The sequence below is a fragment of the Neoarius graeffei genome, chromosome 6 (assembly GCF_027579695.1).
Source record: "Neoarius graeffei isolate fNeoGra1 chromosome 6, fNeoGra1.pri, whole genome shotgun sequence".
In the NCBI taxonomy this organism is placed as follows: Eukaryota; Metazoa; Chordata; class Actinopteri; order Siluriformes; family Ariidae; genus Neoarius; species Neoarius graeffei.
The window spans coordinates 45737605-45764474 of NC_083574.1; the positions used below are offsets into that span (position 1 = coordinate 45737605).

The 26870-nt window shown below is 44.7% G+C and overlaps 1 protein-coding gene across 1 annotated transcript in view; it reads right to left on the reverse strand.

Moving 5' to 3' along the window:
• The window catches only part of cdh13 (cadherin 13, H-cadherin (heart)), a 925252-nt gene that overhangs the window by 108692 nt on the left and 789690 nt on the right, over positions 1 to 26870 (reverse strand). The window contains exons 10-11 of the mRNA XM_060923723.1: positions 5810 to 5992; positions 3881 to 4134 (exon numbers count right to left, since the gene is read on the reverse strand). Coding sequence (XP_060779706.1) covers positions 3881 to 4134; positions 5810 to 5992 — 437 coding nt within the window. The remainder of the gene's footprint in view (positions 1 to 3880; positions 4135 to 5809; positions 5993 to 26870) is intronic.

A 26870-nucleotide genomic window follows, 5' to 3' on the forward strand; every position in this document is an offset into this window, starting at 1 on the left:
GAGCGTATAGATGAGGCGAGGCGCATAAGGCTTCAGAAATTCTCATAATTCGTAATTATTCTCCTTCCAGGTTTACGGTGTTTACAGATCCCAGCGCGCTCGCGGGGCGTGTGTGAGCATGTGAGGACACTCCTCCTCACCAATCAGTGCACAAGGGAGTGTCTGCTCATGCCCCCAGCCTCACTCGGCATGGCTTGGCTCGCTTCAGCCCCACTCCAAAACGGTGCGAGTTTTAGGGGCTAAGCAGGGCTGAAGCGAGCTGAGTCGTGCTGGTTTTTGGTAGTCGAAACGCGAGCCGTGTCGGGCTGAAGTGAGCTGAAGCGAGCTGAAGTGAGCTGAAAAAGGGTAGTGGAAAAGGGCCATATGTGTCAGCCCTGTGATGACCTGGCGACTTGTCCAGGGTGTACCCCGCCTTTCGCCCGTAGTCAGCTGGGATAGGCTCCAGCTTGCCTGTGACCCTGTAGAACAGGATAAAGCGGCTAGAGATAATGAGATGAGACAATGACGATCCCATACTGTTACATACCTTAAAGTGCATATTCTGGACCAATTTAGTGTTTTTTCATATGAAAGTATGTCCCTTTACACACTCATCCAGAAGGGTAATTTTGCACAAGGCCATCTGTCTACAGCAGAAAAAAAATAAAATAACAAAACACGTCTGGAAAAATCCCAAGGGAGTCTGGAGCCAGATTTGTGACATCACATGCGGAAGCGCCAGCAGGCTGCGCGAGCTTTGCATGGTTTCAGTGCACAGCCTGTGTAGACCAAGCGCTCCCATTTCTCTCTCATTGTCCGGTCTTTTGGGAAACGATGAGTACTAATCCCATCAAGATTGGTGTTGCTACACCCTCCTACGATACATCTGTTAACCATTTTAATAATTATGTGATAATGTTGAAGAAATTTGCAGAAAACCACCAGGTTGTTTTCTCATAAACAAACCAGCACTGACGTAGGATTCAGAGGGAGGCGTCCTGCAGATGACGTCATGAAAATCAATGTTTGCCGGGAAATCCAAATGCCAAGTTTTTTCAGAGGTGGACCAATTCGCCTCAAATGGCTTGATTTCAACTGAATTTTTCTGGTATTGCGCAAGGTAAAAAAAATTGCAGAGAATGCAGAATGTTACAGATATTTGACCAAAGTTTAATATAAAATAGGAGAATTACATTGATCTTGCTCCTGAATTTACTTGTGATATGCACTTTAAGACTTGTTTGCAGGAAAAATGGGACAAAATAACACCTGAAACGCTTCATCACTTGGTGTCTTCAATCCCACAAACATGTTTTAAGTGTTGTGAGAAGAATGGCAAGATTACAAATTAGTAAATGCTTTACTGTCTGAACTTTTTTTTTTAATGTGTTGTAAGAATCAAAAGCAAAATAAGGATTTATTTGGAAAAAAAAAAGAAAAACAATAAAATTCACAAGATAAAACATCAAATAATATGCTGTTATATCGGTTTGAGTGCAACACAGGTCAAATATGATTTACAAATCATTATTTTCAATTTCAACAACCTTTTCTGATTTGGGGTTGTAAATGAGCTCGCTGTCCTCAGGGACGGATTACGAAATCCTGGGCCCCTAAGCAGAAACCATAGCTCACTGCACAAAAATTAGTGCAGGGAACACTGATTGCCCTGTCCCACAACCCAAAACATGAAAAGAATGTATATATAACTATATTACACAACCGTGATGAATATTTGAATATCGAACAAACAAACAAAGAAACAAAAAACACAAACTTAAGGCAGATAACTATCTTACAGCTTGCTTTCCTCCTTGCAAACCTATCCACCAATCATCAAAGTCCTGCTCTTTAACAAGCTCCAACTCAGGGACCAGCATGTTGAATCTTCTTTGGCCCATTTTAATTCAGAATTCATTTTCAATCCAACATATTTAGGAAAATTAATGTTATCTGGCTTGTCCCTATTGTAGGTTATGGCTATCTATCATGTTTCATCTGTTTAATCTAGTTCTGTTTAAAAAAAGTTACACTATAAAAAACCCAAAATAATACTGTACATTTTACAGGCAATCTGGGTTGCCAGTAAAGTACTATAAAATCTACAGTAAAGTCCTGTAATATCTTACATAGTGCAAAATAACACATACCCTTCTTTATCATATGACCCATATGGACCTGTGCACATGCTCTTAATAAAACCATTGGGAAAAGTCATGTGACTGGGCAGAAATGGATTTTTGAATCTGGTCTGGAAAAAGCCGTATGCGGACCTGGACCTGTTTCCCTCGCTTCCGCCATTTTCAATTTGCTCTGTATTATTATTTTGAAAAATGACATCCACAACTGAGCACAGTGAAAGTGAATTTTATTATCCAGATGATTTATCAGATACAGACCTAATTGAACAAGGTGAAATTGTCTAAGAAAGTGAAAAAAATGGTGCTTCTGAGCTAAGGAATTCACTTGTGTTCACAACAAGGACAAGAAAACGCTGTTCAAAAACTAAGTACGACATGAACGTTTTCAAAAGATTTCTTGCTGAAGCTAAGAAGGAATGCGACACAAGTCATCCCTTCTAAGGAGCTGGACAGCTTGCTATGTAGTTTCTAGATACAAGCAAACAACAAAGGAAGTTTAGACTACGAACCTGACACTTTGTCTTCCTTTTCACAAAGTATTCAATGCTAACTTGACAACAACAGGTAGATAAGATGAAGACTTTTAAAAAGTCCAGGGAAGTCCTCAAGTCCAAGAGCAGAGACCTCAGAAAAAATGGAAACGGCAACAAACCAAATGCCACAGAAGCCTTGACAAAGGTGTTTCAGCATATAAATGGTTTGCTGTCAATCAAATAAAAATTGATCGGTTCATTTTTTGCACACCATTGTTCATTGTTTTCCACTGAGTATGTTAGTTAAAAAAGGTCATATGATAAAATGCTTATTGGCTGAGTTAGGTCGGGCTGGACAGGAAAATATTTGGCTCTTGGCCATTTGTACGGACGGAACTGTGCTTGGTCTGTACGGCATGGCCTCGAGCCAAATATTTTCCCGTCCGACCCTCCCACTCAGTCAATAAGTACATAGTATTTGCTCATTTGGCTGATGCAGGATACGACTGAGCTGAAAGTTAAGAGTTTTACCTAAATCGTTACAGTCCAGTACTTTACTGTAAATTGTAAAATTTACAGCAGGCTTTTTTTTGTGTCAGTGTAAGACTGCTCATTCTGTGACTTTACATTCAGTATACTTATTCAGTATGGTTCTCTGTATTGGGTTCTATGTTACAGCATAATGGCCCAATCATTCACTTCCAATCTATGCTCGTTAATGGTCCCTAATGTCCCCTGGGCACATGCCCAGTACAGCCAGTCAAATATCTATCCCTGCCTGTCTCACATCCATGATGATTAAATAATGGTCTCTTCAACTTCACAGTAAATGGCACAATCTTTCTCGGATTTCAGAAACTATTTGAGTGATTAAAGCTGGAAATGATAATCTGTTGTGTAGGCAGGCAAATAAATGATAGATCAAGCAGATGGTAGAAACCTTTGATGTAGAGCAGTAGGCTAATGTTTTCCTCGAGAAAACAGTAAGACTGTCATGAGAAGAACAACGAAAAACGAAGCGATGAGATCTGACAGATGGGGAAATGTCTGAGAAGCAGAAGCTGTGCTTTCTTGCTCAGCTCAAGCTTTGACTTGCTTGTGGTGACATTATAATCCACCTTCCAAACTCCAAGCTGAGCTTGACCATGCAGATCATTCACTTGCTCAATCCAGAGCTTGAGTGTAAAAGTCATGACATGTTTGAAAATGCAATAAAAACAAACCTGTGTTGATTTCACAATTATTTCTTGTGAAGTTAATTTAAGTTCATAGATTTCTATCTCTTACCTTATGCTCTGGACCTGAGGGTAGTCTGGGTCAGTGGCATTGAGCATGGCCACAAAGCTTCCGATAGGAATATTCTCCCACTTGTTGACCACCAGCGGATCAGGGAAAAAGACTGGCCCCTCGTTCACATCCTCAACTGTGATATAGACAGTGGCTGTGGAGCTGGGGCCGTATATGACATCAGGAACCAGAGGGTCTTCATTCTCCACCTTTATCAGCAAAGTGTGAAACACATTGCTTTCATAGTCTAGAGGCTGGGCGAGAGGAAAGAAAGAAGAAGGATGGTGAAGTTAATGCACCATTTACTAAACACAGTGCAAAATTAGAACCTTTATAGAGACACCATTTGTGCTGGCAGACTTGGCAAGTTTAGCAGGTGAGCTGATAAAAATGTGTATGCAAATGAAGATATCTTGCTTAATTAACAAATGGTGGCCATGATGTATAATTCCGTCTTATGCACATCTTCCTGCCAGCAACTATGCAGATCCAGCTTTGTTTGCTATGAGAGTTACTATTTAAGCTACAGAATCAGACACAACTTAAAAGGATGTGTATGTCCTTAAAACCTGTGCAGGGCTGAAAATTTCATGCTTTGCCTCATTATTCATTTTGTCCAATATATGTATGTCAGCCTGAGAAAACACATGATCATATGGTCAACTTTTGACATTTTCTAATATATACAGTTATGAAAAGTACAGGCATTCTTGAACTCAAATTTGTATCTCAATAAGTCAAAAAAATTCATGCATTTTAATGTCTGGTTTCTCCCTTTGCAAAAAAACCCCAAAAAAACTATGCATAATTTTTCATCTCATTATCTCTAGCCGCTTTATCCTTCTACAGGGTCACAGGCAAGCTGGAGCCTATCCCAGCTGACTACGGGCGAAAGGCGGGGTACACCCTGGACAATTCGCCAGGTCATCACAGGGCTGACACATAGACACAGACAACCATTCACACTCACATTCACACCTACGGTCAATTTAGAGTCACCAGTTAACCTAACCTGCATGTCTTTGGACTGTGGGGGAAACCGGAGCACCCGGAGGAAACCCACGCGGACACGGGGAGAACATGCAAACTCCGCACAGAAAGGCCCTCGCCGGCCACGGGGCTCGAACCCGGACCTTCTTGCTGTGAGGCGACAGTGCTAACCACTACACCACCGTGCCGCCCTATGCATAATTTATTCATTATTTTTAATTTTCTTCTCCACAATTTGGTCACCTGCCAATTTTTACCCACCAGCCAGCTCTCCTCTTTCATACAACAACTACCAACTGGGGAGGGAGAAGGCTTGCACATGCTTCCTCTGACACACATGAAGACAGCTAACCACATCTGGAACTGCTGTATCACAGGGCAGCGTAACACACTTATGTGCTATCGACCCTCTTCCGCATACATAAACTCACAGATACCCATAATTGGCTAGTGCTGCTTTGAATGACTGGAAAGAGAGTATGACACCCCTCCTAGAGAGCATGACAAATTTTGTTCCCTTGGCTCCTGGCCATGGATGGCTGTGACACTGTCAGGTTTCGAACTTGAGATCTCTCAGTGATATGGCATACACTTTTCTGTTGCATGAATCCATAAAGTTAATAAAAAATATTTCTATTTCAATTTGGGAAAACATATATTTTTAAGTAGATATGCTAAAGTGCATTACTTACAGAAAAAAACAATTTTGGTCAAAACCCAAATTTTCATGTCTTTTTGTTTTATAGCCACCAAACACCCTTTCATCATATTTCATAATTTTTAGTACATTTAGGAAATTCCAGCAGTTGGTTCTAATTGTCAAATAAAATAAACAAGATATGCAATGTCAGAAAACATAAATAAACATGACCCCACATATGATACGACTGTAATTTTGGATTATTGGTTCAACAAGATGACAACAGGAGGGAGTTATACCTTAACCACAGACAGCATGCCCTCGTTATTGTCGAAGTTGGTGTGAATTGCAAAGTTGTGGTTGGGATCTCCATTAATGATGGAGTAGGTGGCTCTCCAAGCTCCTGTGGCTGGGTCATCTCGATCATCCACTGTCAGGTTCACCACAATGCCTTTAGAGCCTTCATCCACTGAGGCCTGGAACTACAACACACAGGACACAGGCAGAGCTTAGCAAAAGGAACAGTTAATGGTTACTCTTAGCACATGCTTGATTAGTTCAAGAATTCTTCCAGAAATTAAAGTCAAGTATGAAGAGGGTTCAACTAGATAAGTAGCAATCAAGGCACTTGTGCCAATTAAAAAGAAGTCTTTAGTTCTCAATGTCTTCTCCTCTTAGATATGTTTTTGAGAGTACTGTGAGGCTTGGAAGAAATATTATACACACACACAGTGGTGCTTGAAAGTTTGTGAACCCTTTAGAATTTTCTATATTTCTGCATGAATATGACTTAAACAACATCAGATTTTTACACAAGTCCTAAAAGTAGATAAAGAGAACCCAGTTAAACAAATGAGACAAAAATATTATACTTGGTCATTTATTTATTGAGGATAATGATCCAATATTACATATCTGTGAGTGGCAAAAGTATGTGAACCTCTAGGATTAGCAGTTAATTTGAAGGTGAAATTACAGTCAGGTGTTTTCAGTCAATGGGATGACAATCAGGTGTGAGTGGGCACCCTGTTTTATTTAAAGAACAGGGATCTATCAAAGTCTGATCTTCACAATACATGTTTGCAGAAGTAGAGCATGTGGATAGAAAAAAAAAAAAAATAAATATATATATATATATATATATATATATATATATATATATATATATATATATATATATATATTCTATCCACATGCTCTACTACTAGAATATCAGCTCATATACCATCAGTAGAGAAAAACAAAATGGCAGAGCATATCATGTCAGATATATCACTTTGTTATCAAGTATTTTAAAAGAAACAGAAATAGCTAAAAGAATATAGTGCCACCAGCCCATGCCTGAATTTGGTGTCAACATTAGATATAAGCTCGATGGCAATCTCTTCAATCTATGTCGATTAAAGACCAAGTCGACAACCATCTCAAGGCTAGATGACCTCCTGTATGCAGATGATGCTTCTATGGCAATTACTACCACCACATCTCTGCAGAATGCAGCAACCACACTAAATAACACTTGCAAGGATTGGGGATTAACTGTGAGCAAACCAAAGACAGTGGTGATGCATGTCAACTGCCCTGACCCTCCTCCAATAAAGATAGACAACTACACTCTCAAGCATGCCAAGACATAGAGACATACCTCGGTGGTGATCTAACTAATGATTCAACATTGGACTCAGAGATCAAGAGGCGTACATCAAGAGACGCAGCAGCATTCAAGAGTGTGGAACTGCCAAGGTCTCTCAATTTCAACCAAACTCACTGTATACAAGTCCATTGTGCTTCCATCTATACTCTATGGCAGTGAGACATGGCCCACTCTTGCTTACCAGTGCTCCCTATGTCAAATCCTCAACATCAAATGGTGGCACAAAAAGACCAACACAGAAGTACTCCAACATGCCCAGACCACTACCATTGAAACAATGGTTAGCAACAACAGACTAAGGTGGCTCGGTCATGTGTGTTGAATGGAGGACACCTGCATACCAAAACAGATGTTTGTTTGGGGGAACTTGCTGAAGGAGAGGCAGAGACAGACCCAAAAAATGCTGGAAGGACTGTGTCAAGCAAGACCTAAAGACATTCGGTTTCGATCCAGCCTCCTGGTACCAACTTACTGCCGACCGAGATCCCTGGCGTGCTCAGACTAAGAAAGGCTGCGCCCTGTTTGAGGCACAACGAATCCTGCGACGAGAAAAGCACCGTGACAGACGTCATGCGAGAGTTCCCCATCAGCAGAAATGACAGGGACCATAGGCAGGAAGGCAGGCATATATATATATATATATATATATATATATATATATATATATATATATATATATGTGTATAGGTCTGTCTCAGAAACTGGGTACTGTGGGGGTACCCCACTAAATATACTCACAGTCAATAAACTGATGGTGATGGTGAACTGATGGTGATGTTGGTTTTAATTTGAAATAAAATTATGAAAGAAATAATACAGATAAAACTAAATCTTTGATGTGAATACTCTATTCAGAATTTTGCAAAAATTCTGCAAATTTGTGGAAAAATGGTGGCTTGATCTGGGACATGATAAATGGTTGACTACATCGCATTCCCTTAAAAAGGTTGTAGTCCACTGAAAAGTCCACAGTTATCACTAATTGTATTTTAAGTTGTAACTTTATACACCTAAGGATTGGTGCGCTCACAGAATAATCATAACCGTAATAAAACATCAGGCAAAATATTTGATCACCGTTGTAACTCCATTTTCCGCATACCCAAAACCAATACGATCGTGTGTTTTGATCAAACAGAAAGACTCAGGGTCAAGGTCACTACCTCACCAAAAGTAATAACTTAAACTCACTACGCCATATAAAAATTTAGTTAGAAATCTGCGATTTTGTTTTTTAAAATGAAAGTTGAAAGTTAGGTATAGAATATGTTTCTTACAGAATGTGTTACGATGGTAGCTGGTCTTGTATGAATTTCTGAGCTATAAAATGAGTTGTGGTCTATTTTTTACCGTAGCATGTTATTTGTGTGCGGGGAAGGACACACATTAACAATTTGCATGTGTAGAATGTAATTTTCCACTCCAACAGTTAGAAGTTGATCGTGCTTCCGTTTGTGGTCTTTGTTACACAGGTGATCTGTTCGGACGTTATCACTGAAAAGGCGCTCCGTCCGGTGCGGTAGTGATGTCCCGTTGCTCGCATGCCGCAGCAGAGACCCGCGCGACCTTTAGCCGGTACAGTCGCTGTTCTTTTACCACCGCCGTTATTCTCATCTTTCCGGTGTGTTCTTGATTTTACCATTGTTTCTATTTCATTGTTCTATTCCATTGTCCCATTTCGCCATATCAAATACCCAAAATGTATCATATTATTCATATTTAAGTGAATAATCAATTCAGTCATCATAACTTGGCATTTTTAACCCAAACAATCAAAAAGAGGAAATTTATTCAATATTTTCACTCATCTGTGAAGGAGGGGCTTTAATTCTTCATGATGTAGTTATTTTATATGTAAATCAATTTTACAAAAGCATTTGAATTGTAATGTACCCCGCCTTTCGCCCGTAGTCAGCTGGGATAGGCTCCAGCTTGCCTGTGACCCTGTAGAACAGGATAAAGCGGCTAGAGATAATGAGATAAGATGAGAAATTTTTCCACAGTAGAGGCCAGAAAAAGCAAGATACTATCTTTATTCTTATTAAACATGACAAAAGAAACATTGAGTGTTAGGTACCGGTAAATGCAAAGAAAATAGTAAAATTAGAAAATTTACTTTTTGACCATAATGTCCCAAATAAGAGACCAATTTCTGAGACAGACCCAGATATATATATATATATATATATATATATCAGCTGGATAGTACAGTGGTAATGCTCACTGACTACGACGCAGGAGATCGGGGTTCATCCAGTAAGGGTCCTTAGGCAAAAACCCCTCATGATATATCAGCCTACCTCAGGAATGAGTGAAAACATAACTGATAGAGTCATACCGGCTCAGACGTCGCCCGGGTCAACAAGGTCTGCGTCAGTTGCTAGGGAACCAGGGCAAACTGATGAGAAATGGGCTACTGGAACAAGACATCGATGGACGAGGACAGAAAATACGGATTTGCTGGAATGCTACTATACAAGCAGTCCCAGAGAGAGGGGATACATGCAGAGAATGTGGGACCATTGGATACTTCGAAACCCACAATCAAGGCTAACAAAGAAACAGCTATTAGCCCAGTGTTCCAACATCCATAATCGAAATCTGCTATCACAACTAGAGATTAATGAAATACAACAACGATGCTACGGCAAGGGGGAGCCAGGAAGACAGGTCAGTGGGGAGATGTCATCATCCCCACAACCAGAGATTGGGTACCAAGCCCCAACAGCTAACAGCCTCAACACAAGAGCTGCTGACCTGAGAAGGAAGATCGTGACCCAACTGGAAACCTGGAGCCCCCGACGAATACCGAAGCTGAGTTGCCAAGTACCTTCAGAAGATCTACTAGTAGATGTGAATGCTGCTCTGAAGACAATCTCCACAAGAACCATCACTGAGACCAACAAGCTGATACACAGTACAGCAACAGTAATCATGGAGATGCTTGGACACAAGGTGGGCTCAGGACATAACAAACAGTATCCACCATGGAAGAGACGATTAGAGGCCAAGATAAAGGCAGCAAGGAGAGAAGTTAGCCAGCTAGCTGAACTACAGAAAGGGAACATGGAGAATAAAGGGGCGCCCAGGAAGTACAACTCACTCTCCATACCAGAGGCACTCGAAACTGCCAAACAGCGACTAACAGCTCTGGCCACCCGGTTGAGGAGATACACCAAGGAAGGAGAGGCCAGGAGAATAAACAAGCTGTTCTCCACTGAACCAGCCAAGGTGTACTCTCAATGGCAGGGGAACAACAACCGGTCAGACCCACCAAGAGCTGAGGTGGAAAAATACTGGAAAGACATATGGGAAAGAAAGGCATCACACAACACCGATGCCCAATGGTTAGTGGACCTAAGAACTGACCACAGCAACCTCCCAGAACAAGAACCAGTAACCATCTCAATGGCAGACATCCAAGAAAGAGTGTCAAAGATGAAGAGCTGGACAGCACCAGGCCCCGATATGATCCATACGTACTGGCTGAAGAAGCTAACTGCACTCCATGAACGCCTAGCAGCACAGATGAACCAGCTGCTGAGGGATGGAACCCACCCAGAATGGCTAACCCAAGGCAGGACAGTCCTAATCATGAAGGACCCCCAGAAGGGACCCATCCCATCCAACTACCGGCCAATTACCTGTCTCTGCACAACATGGAAGGCCCTGTCAGGCATCATTGCGGCAAAAATGAGTAAGCATGTGGCTCAATACATGAGCGAGGCACAGAAAGGAATTGGCAGTAACACCAGAGGAGCCAAGCACCAGCTACTGGCCGATAGAACAGTCGCCCGAGACTGTAAGAAGAGACAGACCAACCTGTGCACTGCCTGGATTGACTACAAGAAAGCCTACGACTCAATGCCACACACATGGATACTGGAATGTCTGGAACTGTATAAGATCAACAGGAACCTAAGGACCTTCATACAGAACTCAATGGAAATGTGGAAGACAACCCTAGAGGCCAACTCAAAACCCATTGCCCAAGTCAACATCAAGTGCGGCATATACCAAGGAGATGCGCTATCACCACTGCTGTTCTGCATAGGCCTGAACCCCCTCAGTCAGATCATCACGAAGAGCGGCTACGGGTACCGATTCCGTAGTGGGGAAACAATCAGCCACCTGCTCTACATGGATGACATCAAGCTGTATGCCAGGAACGAGCGAGAAATAGACTCGCTGATCCACACCACCCGGATCTACAGCGATGACATAGGGATGTCATTCGGATTGGACAAGTGTGGCCGGATGGTCTCAAAGAGAGGCAAGATGATCCGGACTGAAGGGATTGACCTACCAGAGGGCAACATAGGTGATATCCAAGACAGCTACAAGTACCTTGGCATCCCACAGGCTAATGGAAACCATGAAGAGGCCACAAGGAAGTCAACCACAGCCAAATACCTCCAGAGAGTAAGGCAGGTCCTGAAAAGTCAGCTGAATGGTAAAAACAAGGTCCGAGCCATCAACATGTACGCACTACCAGTCATCAGATACCCCGCTGGTATCATAAACTGGCCAAAGGAGGAGATAGAAGCCACAGATATCAAGACTAGAAAGCTCCTCACCATGCATGGAGGGTTCCACCCCAAGTCCAGCACCCTGAGACTATACACTAAGCGGAAAGAGGGAGGCCGAGGGCTAGTGAGCGTCAAGACCACGGTCCAGGATGAAACATCGAAAATCCGAGAATACATCAGAAAGATGGCCCCAAAGGATGAACTGCTAAGTGAATGTCTCAGGCAGCAGAACCCTGATGAGAGTGCAGAGGAGGAGGAGGAACAGACAACCTGGAGAGACAAACCCCTACATGGCATGTACCACCGTCAGATAGAGGAAGTGGCTGATATCAAGAAATCCTACCAGTGGCTGGATAATGCAGGACTGACAGACAGCACAGAGGCACTAATCATGGCAGCACAAGAACAGGCCATAAGCACAAGAGCCATAGAGGCCAGGATCTACCAGAGTAGATCAGACCCAAGATGCAGACTGTGCAAAGAAGCCCCTGAAACAGTCCAGCACATAGTAGCAGGGTGTAAGACGCTAGCTGGATCAGCGTACATGGAGAGGCACAACCAAGTGGCTGGGATAGTATACAGGAACATCTGCAACCAGTATGGAATAGAAATACCCAAGTCCCAATGGGCCATACCACAGAAGGTGGCTGAGAACAACAGGGCCAAGATTCTGTGGGACTTCAGCTTCCAGACTGACAAACAGATCCTGGCTAACCAACCTGACATAGTGGTGGTGGACAAAGAGCAGAAGAGGGTGGTGGTGATAGATGTGGCGATCCCAGCTGACGCCAACATCAGGAAGAAGGAACATGAGAAACTTGAGAAGTATCAAGGGTTGAAAGAGCAGCTGGAACGGATGTGGAAGGTCAAGGGTTGCGTGGTCCCCGTGGTAGTGGGGGCACTTGGGGCAGTAACCCCCAAACTGGGAGAGTGGCTCCAGCAAATCCCAGGAACAACATCTGAAGCCTCAGTCCAGAAGAGCGCAGTCCTAGGAACATCGAAGATACTGCGCAGAACCCTCAAACTCCCAGGCCTCTGGTAGAGGACCCGAGCTTGAGGATGACATGGATACCACCCCCCCGCCGGGGGTGAGAAGGAGATTTTTATATATATATATATATATATATATATATATATATATATATATATATATATCCCGAGAGGCTGTGTCGTCGAGGGGCGCTACGTCACACGCAGATGGCTCCAACTTCTGGCAGCTATAACTCCATCTGGTGGTGGAGTTAGGAACTTCACCCCTCAGCACACAACACGGCAGCACACCTGTGGCCAATGAGGGGCCTAATGAGTAAGAGGACTTTGTGAGAGTTTAAAACTCTCAGTGTGAAGCTGGAGGGGAGAGGTTCATGGACTCGCGTTGCGGAGTGGAACCTGCTGGGCGGAATATTTGTTGGAAAACTTAACTGGATTTCTTACCTGAAGGATTTTGCACTGAAATACTTCCCTGTATTACGGACACCTGCTACTGGGCTGCCACTGGGCTAAAGACTACAGGGATTGTTGACTGGACTCAAAGTAAGGCAGAAGATTTTGTTTGTTCTGAGAACGGGATATTGGACTGAAGGAGACCTGCCTATAATTTTGTTGTTCTAAAGCCAGAGACATTGCTTGAGTTGACTTTTGGGAATCCATCTTCGTTTGAACATTGAACTTTGAGTTACCTTTTCTGTTTAATTTCCTGGCATAACATTAAAAATCTTGATTTATTTTAACTTCTGTGTCCTTGCACTGATTGAAGGGTCCTGCCGAGAGCCAGCCAGCCTCTTGTGATATCACATATGGTGGAGAATGTGGGCATTTCAATCATTGATAATAGTGCATGTACGAGGAGGACACTGAACATTTGATTGCTCAATCTTCCCAGTTAACCGTAGGCCCCCTGCATAACAAGATGGAGGAAATTTTGAAGGCCCTTATCGCCGGCTAGCAAGCCCAGATGCAGGTGAGCGCGGCCCTCCTGGAGGAACAAAGGAAAGCCAACCAACTGAAGGCAGAGAAGTTGCAGCTACAGAAGAAGATGGCTGTTCGGAGTGTTGGCCCAATAAAGGCAAGTGACTGCATCACCAAATTGGGGGTCATAGATGATGTAGAGGCATACTTGCACACCTTTGAAGCCACGGCCACTAGGGAAGGATGGCCCAAGGCACAGTGGGTTGGACTGTTGGCCCCATTCTTGTCTGGAGAATCGTTGAATGCTGTCCAAGACCTACCCCCTGACAAGACTACGGACTACGGTGCTCTGAAGACTGAGATCCTCAGCCGACAGGGGCTCACCAAGTTCAGTATGGCTCAACGCTTCCACAGCTGGACCTTTCAAGCTGACCAGGCTCCCCATGCACAGATGCACGAACTTTCCAGAATCGCGAGGAGATGGCTGGAACCTGAGAAAACCACAGCGGCTGCAGTAGTGGAGGCCGTTGTCGTGGATCACTACATTCGAGCCCTGCCATACGAGGCAAAGCGCTTCATCAGCCAACAAGCCCTAATCACAGCTGAACTGATGGTTGAAGCTGTGGAAAAGTACCAGGCCACAACAGAAATGCTCCGTGCTTCCAGGAAGGACCCCAGGATTGCGCCCCCACTGCTGACAGGGGGAGGCCACCCCAAAAACCCCAAGGGGTCCAGCCCCCCCGATGGACCGAGCCGAAGCGGAAAACCGTCCCAAGGTCCGACGAATCAAAAGCAGAAACCCCCTTTCGAAAATCATGGACACCACGTCCTCCAGCCCAGCCACAGCAGGACCTGGCTATGCTCCGGGGGAGCCAGAAGCCAGCCAGGTCCGGTTAGTATTCCTCGTGAAGGTGACACCCGACAATGCTTCTGGTGTGGGGGCAGGGGACATATGTCTTGGCAGTGTGGGAACCCGGTGGACGAGCCTATGCCCACCGCAGGGTCCTCCAGCTCACCCTCCGCCCAGCTGTTTGCATCACTCATCAGGGCTGCAGACGGGCCCCCAGATCGACCCCCCCCACCTGCCCAGTGAGGGTGAATTGCCGTGATGTCGAGGCATTGTTAGATTCGGGTAGTCGAATCTTGACCTTGTCAAGGGTAGACCTTGATGCGTAAGGACCTGGTGGATCCATCGTGTCTGACCACCGACCAAGTTCTCCCAGTTTCCTGCGTCCATGGGGACACCAAAGAGTTCCCCACTGCTGAACTAAAAATAACCACCACCAGGGGGACTATACACACGAGGGTGGGAGTGGTTGATTCCCTCCCTGTCCCTGTTCTGATTGGGCGAGATTGCCCAACCTTCCACCTGCTGTGGAGAGAGGCCCAGCAGAGGCCAGCCTGGGTATCCCGCAGTCAGAGAGGTAAGACTCCTCCTGCAACCACACAAGTGCAACCTGCACAACCCTGCATCCCCGCTTTTGCCCTCGCAGGGATGACAGGCACCCAGGCTGACACAGAAACCGGCCCAGAGACTGGAGAAGAGAATGTGGCCCCGGAAAGCTCTCCGAGCTCCAATGACGAAGACGCCCCAGGCATCGAGGAGCTTCCCCCTCTAACAGACCAGTATGGTATTGCCCAGTTGCAGGATCCCACACTCGCAAATGCCTTAAGAAATGTGCAGGTGCTAGAGGGTGTGCTGTTAGGGGGTAGAGCCAGCCCTACGTACCCCCATTTCGCAATCATACAGGGCCTACTGTATCAGGTGGTGAAGAAGAATGACGAAGTGCATGAACAGCTCCTTGTACCACAGTCCCACCGGGTGACTGTGCTCAACCTGGCACACACACATCCCCTGGGGGCCCACCTAGGTGTTGAAAAGACAAAAGAAAGGATCTTACAGCGGTTCTTCTGGCCGGGAGTACACAAGGAAACAGAGAATCATTGCCGTAGTTGCCCGGAATGCCAGAAGGTGGTGCCTAAGCCCCCATACCATAACCCGCTCATCCCCTTACCAATTATTGAAACTCCTTTTGAGAGGATTGGACTGGATATAGTTGGTCCTTTGCCAAAAAGCTCCCAGGGGCATCAGTACATCCTGGTCATCCTGGATTATGCGACCCGGTACCCTGAGGCCATCCCCCTGAGGAAGGCTACCTCCAAATAGATAGCCAAGGAGCTGTTCCTCCTCTCCACCAGTCTGGGGATTCCAAAAGAAATATTGATGGACCAAGGCACTCCATTCATGTCCCGGGTGATGAAAGAACTGTGTGCCCTGTTAAAAATCAAACAGTTGCGAACATCTGTCTACCACCCCCAGCCAGGCGGGTTGGTCGAACGGTTCAACCAGACTCTGAAGTCCATGCTGAGGAAGGCGACGGAAGAGGATGGGTGGAATTGGGACCAGCTGCTGCCATACCTGCTGTTTGCAGTACGAGAGGTACCCCAATCTTCTACTGGCTTTTCACCTTTTGAACTATTGCTTTCTTACAGACCCAGAGGGCTGCTGGACATTGCCAAGGAGGCTTGGGAGGAGCAACCCTGCAGACAGTGGACCCTGATCAAGCATGTCGGGGCCATGAAGGAGAGAATGAGGGCTGTCAACCCAATAGTGCATGAACACATGCAGACTGCTCAACGGCAACAGCAGGCCTCCTACAACCGACCTGCCCAGCCGAGGGAGTTTAAGCTGGGGGATAGAGTGCTGGTCCTGGTGCCGACCATGGAATGTAAGTTCCTGGCAACCTGGCAAGGACCGTATGAGGTCATTGAGCAGGTAGGAGAAGTGAATTATAAGCAGGGCTGTGAAAAATCCGCGGATCCGTGGAATTCCGCGAATTTAGCTGCCAAAAATATCATTTTAGTAAATCATCTAATTTTGCAAAAAAAATTGGGGGGGGAGGGGTAGGTTTCTTTTGCGACAATGACAAACTGGTTCACGGCATTTGCGCCATGCTTACAAACCACGGCACAAATCTTGTGCTCTTTAAACACGCTTTCGATATCAATGGTTTTGAAAAGGAGGATTTCGCGGTATGTCCGTGTCACGGAGGGACATCGTTCAGAGGGAGGACGGTGAGACCGACGATGTCAAAAAACATTTGCCAAGGAAAACGACATCAAAAATCCATGGAATTGGCGATGGCTGGAGTTTAAAGTCGGTAGTGAATGAGCACATACGGAAGATAAAAGAACCAAGGAAAGCTTACTGCATTTTGTGCCATCAGGATGTGAAGTATGGTTCTGGTGGAAGAACGCGTTTGGTTGACCATGTTAAAGGAAAAAAACATGTGGAATTGGTGAAATTGAAGCTGTTGAACTATAGATTACCAGGTAGACCATCTTGTTCACATTTATATATTCAATTTATAATAATAATAATAATAATAATAATAATAATAATAATAAACAGTTCAAATTAAATGGCATGGTTGAGAAAATATTTGCTTTCAGGAGATGCTTCAAATCTATCAATATACACAAAATCTGTTGAGCTTCTGGGGCCCTGCGGGCCCCAGGCCCCTGGCTCCTAGGGGACTGCTCCCCCCAGACCCCCTGCTAAAATTGTTTCCTCGGATTTTGTCATTTCTATTTCACAGCCCTGTATAAGGTGAGACAGCCTGATAAAAGAAAACCTGAGCAAATATATCACATTAACCTCTTGAAAAAATGGCACGCCAGAGAGACGTTGTTCAGTTGTTTGCCCCCGACAGAGTCCAAAGGACCCGCCAGAGAGGAGGTTCAGGTGGGGCCAGGCCTATCCCCACACCAGCGGCAGATGACCCTAGAGCTGGTGGACCACAACCGAGACGTCTTCTCCTCACTCCCCGGGCATACAGAGGTGGTCCAACAAGAGATCTGCACCATCCCAGGCCGAACAGTGACCCAGCATCCCTATCGTGTGCTGGAGGCTCGCAAGGTGGCTATCCAGGAGGAGGTGAGAAAGATGCTAGAGCTAGGAGTCATCGAAGAGTCCAAAAGTGCCTGGGCAATGGGGGCGTCGTGGCTCAGGTGGATAAGGCACCATACCATAAATCCGGGGACCCGGGTTCGATTCTGACCCGAGGTCATTTCCCGATCCCTCCCCGTCTCTCTCCCACTCATTTCCTGTCTCTACACTGTCCTATCCAATAAAGGTGAAAAAGCCCAAAAAAAATCTTTAAAAAAAAAAAAGTGCCTGGGCAAGCCCCATCGTCCTGGTACCCAAACCAGACAGGTCGGTGAGATTCTGCAACGATTATCGCAAATTGAATGAAGTGTCAGAGTTTGATTCATACCCTATGCCCCGTGTGGATGACTTAGTAGACTCCTTAGGACATGCCTGGTTCCTTACCACTCTGGACCTGACAAAAGGGTACTGGCAGGTGCCCCTGACCCCGGCGTCAAAGGAGAAGATGGCCTTTGACACCCCAGACGGTCTCTACCAGTACACACGGCTCCCATTTGGTCTGCATGGAGCGCCGGCCACATTCCAGCGCTTAATGGATCGGGTCCTGGCTCCCCACAAGAGGTATGCAGCTGCATTTTTACATGATGTGGTCATTCAAAGTCCGGATTGGGACAGTCATTTACCCCGTGTACAAGCTGTGCTTGATTCCCTCAGAAATGCAGGTCTGACGGCGAACCCAAAAAAAATGCAGACTGGCCTTTAGTGAAACCAATTACCTGGGGTACACCATTGGCCGGGGACTAGTCAAGCCCCAGGAGGTGAAGCTGCGGGCCATACAGGACTGGCCGCAACCCGTCACCAAGAAGCAGGTGAGGTCGTTTTTGGGCCTAGCCGGCTACTACGGGTGTTTTATTGCCAATTTTGCCTCCATTGCTGCACCCCTGACAGATCTGACAACTAAACGGCACTCAAGGATGGTGAAGTGGAATCCCGCGGCGGAGGCAGCCTTCATCGACCTGAAGCAGGCGCTCTGTTCCAGTCCGGTTCTGGTGGCACCAGACTTCAAGAGGGAGTTCGTGGTGCAAACTGATGCTTCAGAGGTGGGACTGGGGGCTGTACTCGCGCAAGTACATGAAGGTGAGGAACATCCCATCTTATACCTAAGCAGAAAACTACTCCCCAGAGAAAAGAACTATTCAACGGTCGAAAAAGAGTGTCTCGCCATTACCTGGGCCCTGGAGTCCCCACGATATTACCTCCTGGGCCAGCATTTCACGGTGATCTCTGACCACGCCCCTCTGCAGTGGATGGCCAAGAACAAAGAAACAAACAGTAGGGTTACCAGATGGTTCCTAAGCTTGCAAGCGTTTAACTTCTCTGTTGTTCACAGGGCTGGCAGGCGCCATGGCAATGCGGACGCCCTGTCCCAGCGAGACGTCCTCTTCGCAACCTTCAGCCCGATGAGGACGTCGGTCCCGGGGGGGGGGAATGTGTGATATCCCGAGAGGCTGTGTCGTCGAGGGGTGCTACGTCACAAGCAGATGGCTCCAACTTCTGGCTGCTATAACTCCATCTGGTGGTGGAGTTAGGAACTTCACCCCTCAGCACAACACGGTAGCACACCTGTGGCCAATAAGGGGCATAATGAGTAAGAGGACTTTGTGAGAGTTTAAAACTCTGTGTGAAGCTGGAGGGGAGAGGAGAGAGGTTCATGGACTCCCGTTGCGGAGTGGAACCTGCTGGGCGGAATATTTGTTGGAAAACTTAACTGGAATTCTTACCTGAAGGATTTTGCACTGAAATACTTCCCTGTGTTATGGACACCTGCTACTGGGCTGCCACTGGGCTAAAGACTACAGGGATTGTTGACTGGACTCAAAGTAAGGCAGAATATTTTGTTTGTTCTGAGAACGGGATATTGGACTGAAGGAGACCTGCCTATAATTTTGTTGTTCTAAAGCCAGAGACATTGCTTGAGTGGACTTTTGGGAATCCATCTTCGTTTGAACATTGAACTTTGAGTTACCTTTTCTGTTTAATTTCCTGGCATAACATTAAAAATCTTGATTTATTTTAACTTCTGTGTCCTTGCACTGATTGAAGGGTCCCGCCGAGAGCCAGCCAGCCTCTCGTGATATCACTATATATATATATATATATATATATATATATATATATATATAATTTCTATCCACATGCTCTACTACTAGGATATCAACTCGTATCCCATCAGTACAGAAAAACAAAATGGCGGAGCATGTCGGATCTCATTATCTCTAGCCGCTTTATCTTGTTCTACAGGATCGCAGGCAAGCTGGAGCCTATCCCAGCTGACTATGGGCAAAAGGCGGGGTACACCCTGGACAAGTCGCCAGGTCATCACAGGGCTGACACATAGACACAGACAACCATTCACATTCACGGTCAATTTAGAGTCACCAGTTAACCTAACCTGCATGTCTTTGGACTGTGGGGGAAACCAGAGCACCCGGAGGAAACCCACACGGACATGGGGAGAACATGCAAACTCCACACAGAAAGGCCCTAGCCGTCCACGGGGCTCAAACCCGGACCTTCTTGTTGTGAGGCGACAGCGCTAACCACTACACCACCGTGCCGCCCCAGCATGTCAGATATATCACTTTATCAAGTATTTAAAAGAAACAGAAATAGCTAAAAGAATATAGTGTCCGTGCCTCCCTTCCCCCCCCCCCAAGATCTCCGGTTCCACACTCCAGCCCAGTCAGTGGCAGTAATGCGCCTTGAAGTTGGTTTGCCAACCACCAAAAAACCCCAAAAGAAGAAGAGGAGAATGGTGGGCCATGTTGCTGAACCAACCGAGGATGAAATTAAAAACTCTACTCAAAAACAACCCCCCAAAAAATACAAAGAAAAGTAACAAAATATGGAATAAAAGTATGTGATGGTAAGGACATATTTTTTTTTAATTTTCAAGAATTATTATTATCACATTTTTTACAAATTGCTACAGTCATTTCACCGGTTTGTTTACATTCTAAGCAGAAATTATTTTGTTGGACATTTTGTAGAAAGTTTTTATTTCTTGAATTTGCAAAAAATAAAAAATAAAAATGCTCTGTTTCTTAAAATGTGGATAGAATAAAACAGTTATTCCGCTCAATCTCGTTGTACATGGCTTATAGCCAACTTGGCACTACACGCCTCGTCGACTATCAGCTCATGCACGCCTTGATTTTGTAGAATAATCTGTAAACAATAAATATATAAACAAACACACATTTGTACACATTTGTCTTCTTGTCTCTGCATTTCGAAAAAAATATAGCAGCATGAGGAGGTGTTTTCTAATTCGAAAAGTAAGTTGTACCATGACAACTTACAAACGTACAACCATTTTCCTACAATGTCATACACGTCATTTGTAGTTTGCAGCGACCGTGATTGTTGTTTCTTGTGGGCATACTCTGTCCAGTGGTTACCATGATTATTATTATTTTTTCAGATCTGATGAGAAACAATAGTCACTCTATATCGCTTCTACAGCTAACTAGTTCAACACAAATTCAACATGTGTGAACATCGGTTAAATTTACACTGTTATTAATATCGCAAATGGAATGAATGAATAAAGATCACAAAACATTGAGCGAATCTACTTGAGACTGCCTGTCTTTCCATGTCCTCACTGAGGTAGCCTGTGTGAAGCAATTCTTTCTCTATTTTTCCCCCCTCTATTGCAAAAAAAAAGTCTTTTCATAGACACACTAAGCTCTGTAGCCATTCCTCAATCCACCTCAATGTCACAGGCCTGGTTGAGGAGCAGAAATGTTTTTGTAAGACTAGATGAGTTCTGTTCCCCATCAGCCCCACCATCATTTCAACTCAACAGCGTGTGAAGTGATCACTGCCCCCAGGTCCCAGGGGTGCTCACTTGCTCGCTTGGGTGGGTGCAGTGTGGATCGCATTAATGTAGGGAGAAAAGTGTGGGGTCAAAAAGGGAGCTGCATTACAGGAGGATGTAGTTTGGAAAGATTAGCAGCTGCAAGCCTAGAGGGGATGTGGCCATTTCTGCTGTTTCTTTACACTCAGCACAAACTATACTGTGAATCTGGAGCCTCAGGCATGGTGCATTTGAGGTTATCGCACATTACAATTTGGAAAACTAAATTAAAAAAAAAAAAAATCCAGCTGCCTTTATTTTCCATAACCCACCCCTGCTTTCTTGCCTTGCTCTAAAAGTAACAATTTATTTTCTCATTTCCAGTTTCTTTGGTCTTTTATTCTATCAAGTTTTCAATTAGATTCATATCAGCTATACAGTGTTCTGAGCAGTAAAGCACACTGTGAATAGCCAAAGGGGTCTTACCAGAGCCAAGGCTACAAATTCTGTCCCTCAGCCATCACACACAGTTTTATATTACACAGTATCATGTACTACTCTAAAGGAAGGAATCAATGAGAGAACGCAATTGTGTCCATTATGCTGACCACTGGCTATGGGCTATCACTGTCAACCAGTGTTACAAGATAGCACCATAGTCCCATGCTATGAAATTAAATGGGTCCACTAGAAATGGATCCTTGTATTATGTGGGGGTATTTTAATTGTTAAAAAAAAATCCATGATGAGAGATATTTGTTTTCATTTTAGCATGTTTACCTAAAAATGTGGCTGTAAAAATGCCTTGAGGACAACAACACATAGCTGATTGCCTTCTACGTCAGTAGGTGAACTATAGTTCTATTTCGTGATCAGATACTCCAGTGAGGTTAGTAGGATCCTGTACTGAATGGTTCTGATCTGGCACTTACTACCACACACATTATCATGCTGCATTTGAAGTAGCAATCTTTCCAGCAGGAGCATAACACGATCAGAGTAATATATGTAAGGGAGGGGGGAATACAACTGAGAATGTGGTTTTAGGAAAATAATCAATGACAGGGTGGTACGATGAGGCCTGATGCATGACTTGACTTTGTTGATTTTCTTTTTTTGACTTTCTGAGGCACACCAAGCACAAGAACTGCTACACAGTGTAGAACTCGAGTGCAATAAGATGGGCCTCAGGCTGAATGCGGCAAAGACCAAAGTAATGACCTACAACATAGCTGGTGACTCCGCAATATCTTCACTTGAGGGATTGACCCTCAAGATTGTTGATAATTTTAAGTACCTTGGGTCATACATGAGCTCATCTGAAAAGGATATCAGAGTTAGAAATGCCCAAGCCTGGCGAGCTCTTCATAACCTGATGCGGATTTGGAAATCATCCATGGCAGATGAGCTGAAACATCACCTGTTCATTGTTACTGTTGAATCAATCTTACTGTATGTGTATGAAGTGTGGACCCTAACCAAAGAACAGGAAGCCAGACTGGATGGATGCTATACCAGAATGCTGCGAATGGTCTTGAATGTGCCATGGATGAACTTCATTAGAAATGTGGACCTGTATGGAAACCTACCCATGCTCTCGGCAAAAATAAGATCCCGTAGGCTGAAATTGGCTGGCCATTGCATGCAACATGAGGGCCTCCCAACAAATTCATTGGTACTCTGGGAACCGAAGCATGGCCAGGCCTCGTGGGGGGGCAGGGGGTCAATTTCTAACATACGTTGACCAGCTTAAGCAGGACACTGGTCTTGAGTCCACTCTGGAATTGAGGGCATGCATGCTGGACAGCAGTGTGTGGCGAGAGCTCACAGTTGGCCGGGGAAACCCGAAGTGATAATGATGATGCATAGTGGAGACACTGTTATCACACTCAAGTTGATGATTTTCCTATAACAGCACATTCTCATCTCATCTCATTATCTCTAGCCACTTTATCCTGTCCTACAGGGTCACAGACAAGCTGGAGCCTATCCCAGCTGACTACGGGCGAAAGGCGGGGTACACCCTGGACAAGTCGCCAGGTTATCACAGGGCTGGCACCTAGACACAGACAACCATTCACACCTATGGTCAATTTAGAGTCACCAGTTAACCTAACCTGCATGTCTTTGGACTGTGGGGGAAACTGGAGCACCTGGAGGAAACCCACGCGGACACGGGGAGAACATGCAAACTCCGCACAGAAAGGCCCTCGTCGGCCACGGGGCTTGAACCTGGACCTTCTTGCTGTGAGGTGACAGCGCTAACCACTACACCACCTTGCCGCCCCACAGCACATTCTGGCATGTTTTTATCCCTTTTATAAAACAACAAATTGCCAACAAGTACAATTTTTCATTTATTAATGAACAACGCATCATGTAACCCAGGGGTCATCAAACTATGGCCCACGGGCCGACTCCGGCCCGCCACCCCCATTTGACCGGCCCCCCAGCCCCTCTGCCCCCCACCACTTGAACCGGCCCTATGAGGCAATCCCCAAAAATGGTCGTGGCCTATTTTTTAAATTGCTTTTTGGCAAATAATAACATGTCTGCATCTTGTATTTTGTTGATTTCATCAATTAAAATTGATATGTAGTTATAAAATGAACTATTCATATTTTCAGAATTTTCGTTATATGCTCGCGATCAAGCAGTGACAGGCAGCGCACGCGCAGAGAACTGTCAGTTTTCAGGACAGCAAAATGGCTAGCGGTAAGCGAAAAGCTAACAGAGAGTGCAGAGTTTTTAAAGAACAGTGGACCACCGATTATTTTTTTCGTTCAGTGTAAGGACCGTACAGTTTGTCTTCTATGTAAAGAAAGTGTGTCAGTTTTCAAAGAATATAATCTGCGTCATCACTAAGAAACCCGCCACAAAGAGTATGCTAGTTTGCGAGGGCAAACAAGAGAAGACAGGATTCGGAGGATGAAATGCGGACTGGCTACACAACAGAATGTATTCCTTCGCCAAACCCAGATCAACCAGGCTGCTGTCCGAGCTAGCTATAAGGTAGCTCACCTACTAGCTACCCATGGAAAGCCGTTTACTGATGGGGACTTTGTTAAAGTATGCATGCTTGCTGTGGCCGAGGAGGTGTGTCCCGACAAGAAGGATACGCTCAACGCGGTGAGTCTCTCCGCACCTACTATGACCAGGCGAACCAAAGATTTGGGGGACAACGTGTATGACCAGCTGAATGAGAAAGCGTCAGAATTCAAGTTTTTTGCTTTGGCCATGGATGAGAGCAATGACGTGCAGGACACAGCACAACTGCTGTGATCTATTGATCTATTGCTCATATTATTATAATTTCACTGTTTTTTTAAATGTATTTATTTTATAGGCCTATTTATTTGACCTTTATTAAGTGCTGCACACAATTATTATTAATATTATTAATAATATCAACAGGCCTACCTACAATTTATAATTTTTCACTCACCTTTGCCAGTGCCAATCACCTCAAATAGACAGATGTTTCTCACCTTGACAGCTTTGATGTTATTTTTATTAGAAAATAAATAAATGGAATATCTGTGGTATTTCAAATTAAAACAAAGTGTGAAGACTCGATTACTACTTTTTCAAACCACTAGTAAAGATAAACAAATATGTGCCAGGAATCAAGTGTTGATATAGTAGTAGGGATAGAGTAGTGGGGATAGAGTAGTGGGGATATAGTAGTGTGGATATAGCAGTGGGGGTATAGTAGTGGGGATATAGTAGTGGGGGTATAGTAGTGGGGGTATAGTAGTGGGGATATAGTAGTGGGGGTATAGTAGTGGGGATATAGTAGTGGGGGTATAGTAGTGGGGATGGCTGTGCCAGGCTAGTAATCTCTACTACACAATGAGGCCTGCTGGTGGTCATATTTGTCTGGGTCATACAATTCTATGTTATATAGCTGACCCGACCCCGGCCCCCCATCACAGTCAGGAACGACAATGTGGCGCCCAGAGAAAAAAGTTTGGTGACCCCTGACGTAACCCATTTAAAGTTACATTTTATGTTGTGAAAGTTTGTGTTAACTCCCGCCTCACCCGCAAAGCCATCAGGATTGCAGGTGACCCCACCCACCCATCTCACAGCCTCTTCAGTCTGCTGCCGTCGGGGAGGAGACTGCGGAGTCTCCGGGCCAAAACCAGCAGGCTCAAGAACAGTTTCTTTCACCAGGCGGTCAGGAGGCTCAACTCCCTCCCTGTTCTGCCCCTCCTCCCCCTCTGCCCCTCCTCCCCCCTCTGCCACAGATTCTGCCCGCACTCCCCCCTGCCCCCCCTTCAGCATCTGACATGTCATCCTCACAGTTTCCCCCCCAACACACACACACACACACACGCACACATACATACATACATACATCTCATTGTTCATTAACACACTGAACTCAGGGACCGCACATCTCACTTTACCTCGCTCATTTGCACTATTCCGTACTACCTCATCTTAACAGCTGCTAGTTTGTTTATACTGTTTATTTCATGTTTCATGTTTACCTGCTATACCTCAAGTGCTCTTGACTGTTTGGTTATTTGAACCAATTTATGTGTGTGTGTGTGTGTGTGTGTGTGTGTGTGTGTGTGTGTGTGTGTGTATGAGTGTTTAGTCTACGTCTAGTTCATATCTAGAGTGTTTATACTGTTTATATTGTCTGAGTGTTTAGTCTATGTCTTGTTCTTATCTAGTGTTTATACTGTTTATTTATACTGTTTATATTGTTTGAGTGTTTAGTCTATGTCTAGTTCCTATCTAGAGTGTTTATACTGTTTATATTGTTTGTTTTTTTCAATTATTCTATTTTTATTTATTGCATTGCCTGTTTGCACCGTGGGTCAGAGAGGACTGAAATTTCATCTGTGCTGTATGTCGAGCTTGTATAGCATATTTGACAATAAAGTTGACTTGACTTATTGTACAGATTACAGCATGTATTCCCCCAGCAGTCTCTGGGAAACTGAAATGCACAAAGTTGTCTGTCCTAACAACTCTCCTGTGGTGGAAAACCTACTGACCATTACAAAGCACTGACAGTGGAGACTCCTGCCATAAATGGCAAATAAACATTTCCCAATAGAAAGCCTTACCATATCAACAATAATACATTTCTTGTCTGTTTCTAAATACACTCAACGGCCACTTTAATAGGAACCTGTTCTTGATTCTAAGATTCCTGTTCTTGGCTGCAGGAGTGGAATCCAATGTGGTCTTCTGCTGTTGCATGCTGAGATGCTTTACTGCTCACCACGGTTTTAAAGAGTTGCTATGAGTTGCAATATCCTTCCTGGCAGCTTGAACTAATATGGCCATTTCCTTCTGACCTCTCTTATCATCAAGGTGTTTCCACCCACAGACCTGTCGCTCACTTAGTGTTTTTTGCACCATTCTGTCTATGTAAACTCTAGAGACTGTTGTGTGTGAAAACCCCAGGAGATCAGCAGTTTCTCATATACTCAAACCAACTCCCATGCCAAAGCGAAAGCCACACTTTGAGATCAAATTTTTCCCATTCTGATGTTTG